The sequence below is a fragment of the Oncorhynchus clarkii genome, chromosome 9 (genome assembly GCF_045791955.1).
Source record: "Oncorhynchus clarkii lewisi isolate Uvic-CL-2024 chromosome 9, UVic_Ocla_1.0, whole genome shotgun sequence".
NCBI classification, from domain to species: Eukaryota; Metazoa; Chordata; class Actinopteri; order Salmoniformes; family Salmonidae; genus Oncorhynchus; species Oncorhynchus clarkii.
Genome location: NC_092155.1, coordinates 5,107,718 through 5,117,717, shown reverse-complemented (window position 1 = coordinate 5,117,717; position 10,000 = coordinate 5,107,718). Strand labels below are relative to the sequence as shown.

The window sequence follows — 10,000 nt, the reverse complement described above, 5'->3', positions numbered from 1 at the left end:
GTTCTTTCTCTCATACACACACTCACCTGTTGTGCAATTACGTTTGCTGCCTCTGTGGGGTCATGGCACTGGTTGATGACATCACAGATCTCCTGGTCGTTCATGATGAAGTTGATCCCGTCTGTCGTCAGAGCCAGGAAGGTGTCTTGGTGGTGTTGCAGCTAAATATATAAAATAATAACAATATTATAATTCTGAACTTCATCATCATGATTGTCATTGTGATCGCCATCATCACCACCATCCCCATCACATCACCATCATCATCACATCACCAGCATTACATCATCATCATCATCACATCATCATCACATCACCATCATCATCATCATCATCACATCAACATCATCATCACCACCATAACCCTAACCCTAACCCTCACCATCTTAGACAAGCATGCTCCATTAAAAAAATGCAGAACTAAGAACAGATATAGATAGCCCTTGGTTCACTCCAGACCTGACTGCCCTCGACCACCACAAAAACATCCTGTGGCGGACTGCAATAGCATCGAATAGTCCCCGCCCACACCTCCCCAGCTTCTCCTTTACCCAAATCCAGATAGCAGATGTTCTGAAAGAGCTGCAAAACCTGGACCCGTACAAATCAGCTGGGCTTGACAATCTGGACCCTCTATTTCTGAAACTGTCCGCTGCCATTGTCGCAACCCCTATTACCAGCCTGTTCAACCTCTCCTTCGTATCATCTGAGATCCCCAAGGATTGGAAAGCTGCCGCGGTCAGACCCCTCTTCAAAGGGGGAGACACCCTGGACCCAAACTGTTACAGACCTATATCCATCTTGCCCTGCCTATCTAAGGTCTTTGAAAGCCAAGTCAACAAACAGATTACTGACCATCGAATCCCACCGTACCTTCTCCGCTGTGCAATCCGGTTTCCGAGCCGGTCACGGGTGCACCTCAGCCACGCTCAAGGTACTAAACGATATCATAACCGCCATCGATAAAAGACAGCACTGTGCAGCAGTCTTCATCGACCTGGCCAAGGCTTTCGACTCTGTCAATCACCATATTCTTATCGACAGACTCAGTAGCCTCGGTTTTTCTAATGACTGCCTTGCCTGGTTCACCAACTACTTTGCAGACAGAGTTCAGTGTGTCAAATCGGAGGGCATGTTGTCCGGTCCTCTGGCAGTCTCTATGGGGGTACCACAGCGTTCAATTCTCGGGCCGACTCTTTTCTCTGTATATATCAATGATGTTTCCTTCCAGTTCTCTGCTGCCTGCAACTGGAACGAATTGCAAAAATCTCTGAAGTTGGAGACTTATCTCCCTCACCAACTTTAAACATCTGCTATCTGAGCAGCTAACCGATCGCTGCAGCTGTACATAGTCCATCAGTATATAGCCTACCCAATTTACCTACCTCATTCCCATACTGTTTTTATTTACTTTTCTTCACCAGTATCTCTATCTGTACATGACCATCTGATCAATTATCACTCCAGTGTTAATCTGCTAAATTGTAATCATTCACTCCTATGGCCTATTTATCGCCTACCTCCTCATGCCTTTTGCACACAATGTATATAGGTTCTTTTTTTCTACTGTGTTATTGACTTGTTTATTGTTAATTGTTTACTCCATGTGTAACTCTGTGTTGTTGTCTGTTCACACTGCCATGCTTTATCTTGGCCAGGTCGCAGTTGCAAATGAGAACTTGTTCTCAAATAGCCTACCTGGTTAAATAAAGGTGTTCTCAACTAGCCTACCTGGTTAAATAAAGGAGAAATATATATATATATATTTTTTAAACACCACCATCACCATTACATCCCCATCACCACCACCACCACCATTACATCATCACCATCATCACCATTACATCATCATCACCATTATCACCATCACATCAGCATCACCATTACATCATCACCACCATTAGATCATCATCACCATTAGATCATCATCATCATCACCATTACGACCACCACCACCATCATCATCACCATCACCACCATCATCCCCACCACCACTATCACCATCATCATCACCAACATTACCACCACCATCACCATCACCACCCCCATCATCATTGTCACCATTATAGTCTAGTTTTCAGAGCTTGAATCTGAGTTGATGATGTTGAGTTTGTAATTTGATGTTTATTAATGTTGATAACCTGTTAATAACTCACGTTGATCCGTTGTGTCTCTGGCAGGGCAATGACTCCAGTGTTCTTGAGGTGAAAGTCTCCGATGCTGCGTGTCATCGCTAACCTCCCATTAACGTTAGCCTGACCAAGACTATTCCACGTTACGAACCCTCCACTCAGCTTTATCCTGCAGGGAAGAGAGAGAGGAAGAGAGAGAAAGAGAGAGAGAGAGAGAGAGAGGGGAGAGAGAAAGAGGGGGGAGAGAGAGGGGGAGGAGAGAGAGAGGGAGAGAGAAAGAGGGGGGAGAGAGAAAGAGGGGGGAGAGAGAGGGGGAGGGGAGAGAGAGGGGGAGGGGAGAGAGAGAAAGAGAGTGAGAGAGAGAGAGAGAGAGAGAGAGAGAGAGGGAGAGAAAAGAGGGGATGAGAGAGAGGGGGCGGGAGAGGGGGAGAGAGAGAGAGGGGGGTGGGGGTCAAGAGGGGGGTTGGAGGGGTAGAGAGCGAGGAAAAGAGACCAGAGTTGAACATTGATGTTACAGAACCACACCGTTACGTTTGATCCTAGGTGAGAGAACAACCCTGGCATGAACCTGAATGTGTACTTGGTCCAGCTCTAGTCACATCATAGTCTTTCTAAATGTTACATCTTTGAATCTTACCCTACATTGACCCCGACTTAGTCTTCCCACCGCCCCTGGGTTTAGAAAGTTTGCGTTAGCCAGACCTAGACCATTTCCCATTATGAAACCACTGCTGTGTTTGGTTGTTGGAGAGAGACCAAGCATACATAACATTCATCACCCCCCAACATCCCATTTTAAATACTTGGCACACATACCGTCCCCAAATCCCCTCCCCCGAGTGTGTACTTGGTCCCTAAGCCTAAAGGAAAGTATTTGTCCTCAGGCCTGGAGGGAGGCTACATTTATTCCGCTACCCAAGAATAGTAAAGCCCCCTTTACTGGCTCAAAGAGCCGACCAATCAGCCTGTTGCTCTCTCGGGCTCCCAGGTGGCGGAGCGGTCTAAGGCACTGCATCTCGGTGCAAGAGGTGTCACTACAGTTCCTGGTTCGAATTGTATCACATCCAGTCGTGATCCCGTAGTGCGGGACACAATTGGCTCAGCGTCGTCCGGGTTTGGTAGGCCGTCATTGTAGATAAGAATTTGTTCTTAATTCTTGCTCCTACTTGAGACGCAGATGTCTCAAGTAGGCACCTGGAAATGCAAATGCGCTACGCTAAATGCTAAATGTACTCATTAAAACTCAAACGTTCATCAAAATACACATGCAGGGTATTGAATTAAAGCTACACTCGTTGTGAATCTAGCCAACAAGTCAGATTTTTAAAATGCTTTTCGGCGAAAGCATGAGAAGCTATTATCTGATAGCATGCAACACCCCAAAATGCCTGAATGCGACGTAAACAAAGATTTAGCGTAGCCGGCGCTACACAAAACGCAGAAATAAAATATAAAACATTCATTACCTTTGACGAGCTTCTTTCTTGGCACTCCTATATGCCCCATAAACATCACTATTGGGTTTTTTTTTCGATTAAATCGGTCCATATATACCCAAAATAGCTATCTATGGAAGCTGTGTAATTCAGAAAAAAACATTGTTTTAAAACGCAGCGTCATTTTTTTAAATTAAAAAAGTTGACGATAAACTTTCACAAAACACTTCAAAATACTTTTGTAATCCAACTTTAGGTATTAGTAAACGTTTATAATCTATCAAAATGATTACAGGGCGATGTGTATTCAATAGCTCCTCGTCTTCAAATCAATGGCTGAAAATGTGCACTTCAAAACATCCTGGCGGAGACCGGAAGAAATGGAATCCAGTTAGTTGGATTTACCAACAAAAAACTCCCCGGAAAATGACGACAATGGCGACATCTGGTGGAATCTGTAGGAATTACATGCAGGTCCATAATTAATTTTGTGCCCTTTTAACAACCCATGAAAGTGACGCATGGATATTATTTTTAGCTTTCAGTGAGCAGTTTTTCTTGCGCTTTTCGATGAAACACACGATCTGTTATAGTCACAGCCGTGATTTAACCAGTTTTAGAAACTTCAGAGTGTTTTCTATCCACACATACTAATCATATGCATATACTATATTCCTGGCATGAGTAGCAGGACGCTGAAAAGTTGCGCGATTTTTAACAGAATGTTCGAAAAAGGAGGGGGTAGGATGAAGAGGTTTTAACTGAATTGCCTAGTTAAATAAAGGTTAAATTAAAAAAAGAAATTAAAAAAAGTTACCAACCCTTAGTAAAGTTTTGGGAAAATTGTGTTAGACCAGATACAATGCTATTTTACAGTAAACAAATTGACAACAGACTTTCAGTACGCTTATAGGGAAGGACATTAACAAGCAGTGCACTTACACAAATGACTGATGATTGGCTGAGAGAAATTGATGATAAAAAGATGGTGGGGGCTGTTTTGTTAGACTTCAGTGCGGCTTTTGACATTATCGATCATGGCTTTACACCCCTATAATGTGGATAAAGAGTTACCTGCCTCTACAACATAATCCAGGTAGAATCAGGAGTTCCCCAGGGCAGCTATCTAGGCCTCTTACTTTTTTCAATTTTTACTAACGAGTAAAGCCAGTGTGTCTTTGCATGCAGATGACACAACACTGATTCAACAGCAACTGAAATGACGTAACACGTAACAAAGAGCTGCAGTTAGTTTCAGAGTGGGTGGCAAGGAATGAGTTAGTCCTAAATATTTATAAAACTAAAAGCATTGTATTTGAGACAAATAATTCACTAAACCCTAAACTAAATATTGTATTTAATAACCACCCACAAACACAATAGAAAACAGGCTACCTAAATATGGTTCTCAATCAGGGACAACGATTGACAGCTGCCTCTGATTGAGAACCATATTAGGCCAAACACAGAAATAGAAAATCATAGAAAAACTAACATAGACAACCCACCCAACTCACGTCCTGACCATACTAAAACAAAAGACAAAACAAAGGAACTAAGGTCAGAACGTGACAGTCTGATTGGTAGATTGGTAGAGTGCTGCAGAGATGGTTTTCCTTCTGGAAGGTTCTCCCATCTCCACAGAAGAACTCTGGAGCTCTGTCAGAGTGACCATCAGGTTTTTGGTCACCTCCCTGACCAAGGCCTTTCTCTCCCAATTGCTCAGTTTGGCCGGGCATCCAGCTCTCGGAAGAGTCTTGGTGGTTCCAAACTTCTTCCATTTAAGAATGATGGAGGCCACTGTGTCACTGGGGACCTTCAATGCTGCAGAAATGTTTTGGTGTCCTTCCCCAGATCTGTGCCTCGACACAATCCTGTCTCTGAGCTCTACAGACAATTCCTTCGACCACATTGCTTGGTTTTTGCTCTGACATGCACTCTGGGATCTTATATAGACAGGTGTGTGCCTTTCCAAATCATGTCCAATCAATTTACCACAGATGGACTCCAATCAAGTTGTAGAAACATCTCAAGGATGATCAATGGAAATAGGATGCACCTGAGCTCAAAGGGTATGAATAAAAAACCTATTTTTGTTTTGTCATTATAGGTTATTGTGTGTAGATTGATGAGGGAAAAAAAGACTTAACACGTTTTAGAATAAGGCTGTAACGTAACAAAATGTGGAAAAAGAGAAGGGGTCCTGGGTGGCGCAGTGGTTAAGGGCGCTGTACTGCAGCGCCAGCTATGCCACCAGAGACTCTGGGTTCGCGCCCAGGCCGTGCCGTGAACGGGATGTCCGTGGCGGGCCGGGCGCAGTGCCCGCTAACAAAAGGTTAGCCAGGTGCACGGTGTTTCCTCCGACACATTGGTGCGGCTGGCTTGTGGGTTGGAGTGTTAAGAAGCAGTGTGGCTTGGTTGGGTTGTGTATGCGGAGGACGCATGACTTTCAACCTTCGTCTCTCCCGAGCCCGTACGGCTCCGTAAAGGAAGGTAAAAAAAAAGGGAAGGGGTCTGAATACTTTCCGTATGTACTTGGTCCCCCCCCCGCACACACACGTCCCCTCTGTTTCTCTCTGTCTCTCTCTCTATCTGTCTCTCTCTTAACTTCTACAATAGATGTATAGGTTTAAACCTCTGTCTCTCGTCCTTCCGGTCAGGGGTGTGGTCAATTGTGAGTTTCTTGGCCCGCCCCTTCCTGCATAGCAACGCTCGGCTGTCCCCCACGCTAGCAACCACCAACTCCACACCGTCTCGTAAAATGGCAACTGTCGCCGTGGTCCCCGCAGTCAGGAAGGAAGCTAGAGAGAGAGAGATGGAGGGAGGGAGAGAGAGAGATGGAGGGAGAGACAGAGAGAGGACAGAGAGAGAGAGAGAGAGAGAGAGAGAGAGAGGACAGAGAGAGAGAGAGAGAGAGAGAGGGATGGAGGGAGAGACAGAGAAAGACAGAAAGAGCGAGAGACAGAGATAGACAGAGAGAGAGAGAAAGAGCGAGAGACGGAGAGAGAGGTGTTAGACAGAGGCAGGTGGAGTAGCCTAGTGTCCAATTGATTACAGCAAGCAGTCACACATGGTACTGGACTGTAACATGCTCAATACTATACTATATACAGTACTAACTATACTATATACTATACTAACTCTACCGATCTATACAATATACAATACCAACCATACTATATACTATACTAACTTTACTGATTTATACAATATACTATACTATACTATACTATACTAACGCTACTATATACTATACTATATACAATACTAACTATACTAAATACTATACTAACTTTACCGATCTATACTGTACACTATATAATATATACTATATACTATACTAACTATACTGCACTATACTATGTAATGTACTGTATACTATACTAACTATACTGCTATATACTATATAATATACTATACTAACTATAATGATCTATACTATATACTATACCAACTATACTGCTCTATACTATACGGCTCTATAGTATGCTTTACTATATACTATACTAAATATACTGATCTATACCATACTATATACTATACTAAATATACTGATCTATACCATACTATATACTATATTAACTATACTCATATATACTATACTAACTATACTGCTCTATACTATATACTACACTACATTAAGTATACTTCTCTATACTATATAATATACAACTATACTATACTATATACTATACTACCTATACTATGCCAACTATAATATGCTATATACTATACCAACTATTCTAACTATACATCTGCTATACTAACAATACTATATACTGTACTATACCAACTATACTGCTCTGTACTATACTATACTATACTATACACAATACTAACTATACTGCTCTGTACTATACTATACGATATACTATAGTATACTATATACAATACTAACTACACTGCTCTATACTATACTATACAATAGACTATACTATATACGATACTGCTCTATACAATATACTATAGTATACTATATACTATACTATATACAATACTAACTATACTGCTCTATACTATACTAGACTGTATTATATACAACATATTATGCTCTGTATTATACTATACTATATACTATACTGCTCTATAATATACTATACTATATACTATAATGCTCTATAATATACTATACTATATACTATACTGCTCTATAATATACTATGCTATATACTATACTGCTCTATAATATACTATACTGCTCTATAATATACTATACTATATTACTATAGGTGGGTGCTGCTATGGTGACCAGCGAGCTGAGATAAGGGGGGACTTTACCTAGCAGGGTCTTGTAGATGACATGGAGCCAGTGGGTTTGGCGACAAGTATGAAGCGAGGGCCAGCCAACGAGAGCGTACAGGTCGCAGTGCTAGGTAGTATATGGGGCTTTGGTGACAAAACGGATGGCACTGTGATAGACTGCATCCAATTTATTGAGTAGGGTATTGGAGGCTATTTTGTAGATGACATCACCGAAGTTGAGGATTGGTAGGATGGTCAGTTTTACAATGGTATGTTTGGCAGCATGAGTGAAGGATGCTTTGTTGCGAAATAGGAAGCCAATTCTAGATTTAACTTTGGATTGAGATGTTTGATGTGAGTCTGGAAGGAGAGTTTACAGTCTAACCAGACACCTAGGTATTTGTAGTTGCCCACATATTCTAAGTCAGAGCCGTCCAGAGTAGTGATGTAGGACGGGCGGGCAGGTGCAGGCAGCAATTGGTTGAAGAGCATGCATTTAGTTTTACTTGTATTTAAGAGCAATTGGAGGCCACGGAAGGGGAGTTGTATGGCATTGAAGCTCACCTGGAGGGTTGATAACACAGTGTCCAAAGAAGGGCCAGAAGTATACAGAATGGTGTCATCTGCGTAGAGGTGGACTACCAGCAGCAAGAGCGACATTATTGATGTATACAGAGAAGAGAGTTGATTCAAGATTTGAACCCTGTGGCACCCCCATAGAGACTGCCAGAGGTCCGGACAACAGACCCTCCGATTTGACACACTGAACTCTATCAGAGAAGTAGTTGGTGAACCAGGCGAGGCAATCATTTGAGAAACCAAGGCTGTCGAGTCTGCCAATGAGGATGTGGTGATTGACAAAGTCGAAAGACTTGGCCGGGTCATTAAATACGGCTGCACAGTATTGTTTCTTATCGATGGCGGTTAAGATATCGTTTTGGACTTTGAGCGTGGCTGAGGTACACCCATGACCAGCTCTGAAACCAGATTGCATAGCGGAGAAGGTATGGTGGGATTCGAAATGGTCGGTAATCATTTTGTTGACTTGGCTTTCGAAGACCTTAGAAAGGCATGGTAGGATAGATATAGGTCTGTAGCAGTTTGGGTCAAGAGTGTCCCCCCCCTTTGAAGAGGGGGATGACTGGAGCTGCTATCCAATCTTTGGGAATCTCAGACGACACGAAAGCGAGGTTGAACAGTCTAGTGATAGGGGTGGCAACAATTTCGGCAGATAATTTTAGAAAGAAAGGGTCCAGATTGTCTAGCCCGGCTGATTTGTAGGGGTCCAGATTTTGCAGCTCATTCAGAACATCAGCTGAGCAGATTTGGGAGAAGGAGAAATGGGGAAGGCTTGGGCGAGTTGCTGTGGGGGGTGCAGTGCTGTTGACCGGGGTAGGGGTAGCTAGGTGGAAAGCATGGCCAGCCGTAGAAAAATGCTTATTGAAATTCTCAATTATAGTGGATTATCGGCCTTGGTTTATCGGTGGTGACAGTGTTTCCTATCTTCAGTGCAGTGGGCAGCTGGGAGGAGGTGTTCTTATTCTCCATCGACTTTACAGTGTCCCAGAACATGTTTTAGTTAGTGTTGCAGGAAGCAAATTTCTGCTTGAAAAAGCTAGCCTTGGCTTTTCTAACTGCCTGTGTATATTGGTTTCTAGCTTTCCTGAAAAGTTGCATATCACGGGGGCCGTTCGATGCTAATGCAGGACGCCAAATTATGTTTTTGTGTTGGTTAAGGGCAGTCAGGTCTGGAGAGAACCAAGGGCTATATTTGTTCCTGGTTCTAAATTTCTTGAATGAGGCATGCTTATTTAAGATGGTGAGGAAGGCATTTAAAAACAATAACCAGGCATCCTCTACTGAGGGGATGAGGTCAATATCCTTCCAGGATACCCCGGCCAGGTCGATTAGAAAGGCCTGCACGCTGAAGTGTTTCAGGGAGCGGTTACTGATATCAGTTTCTGTATATATTATGTATTTTTGTGACATCGGCTGATGTAAAAAAGGGCTTTATTGAAATTTGATTGATTGTCAAACTTAATCAGTGGAGGCGTTGTCTGTGTGTGTGTAAGTGTGTGAGTGGGTGGGTGGATGGGTGTGTGTAAGTGTGTGAGTGTCTCTTACCGTTGCCAAAGTAAGAGAGGTGTGTGTATAGGGCTTTGTCCACCTCCAGAAAGGCTTGGGTCAGAG

General features: G+C 42.9%; 2 protein-coding genes across 3 annotated transcripts in view; one reads left to right on the top strand and one right to left on the bottom strand.

Annotated features, from left to right (window-relative positions):
- The window catches only part of LOC139415792 (galactose-specific lectin nattectin-like), a 1,187,935-nt gene that overhangs the window by 373,081 nt on the left and 804,854 nt on the right, over positions 1-10,000 (top strand). The gene's annotated exons all lie outside the window — the stretch shown is intronic.
- Positions 1-10,000, bottom strand: part of LOC139415784 (protein phosphatase, Mg2+/Mn2+ dependent 1Ka) — a 22,172-nt gene that overhangs the window by 1,478 nt on the left and 10,694 nt on the right. Inside the window, exons 4-7 of the mRNA XM_071163873.1 lie at positions 9,935-10,000; positions 6,204-6,369; positions 2,157-2,301; positions 27-161 (exon numbers count right to left, since the gene is read on the bottom strand). The exon at positions 9,935-10,000 is cut by the window's right edge and continues 35 nt beyond it. Coding sequence (XP_071019974.1) covers positions 27-161; positions 2,157-2,301; positions 6,204-6,369; positions 9,935-10,000 — 512 coding nt within the window. The remainder of the gene's footprint in view (positions 1-26; positions 162-2,156; positions 2,302-6,203; positions 6,370-9,934) is intronic.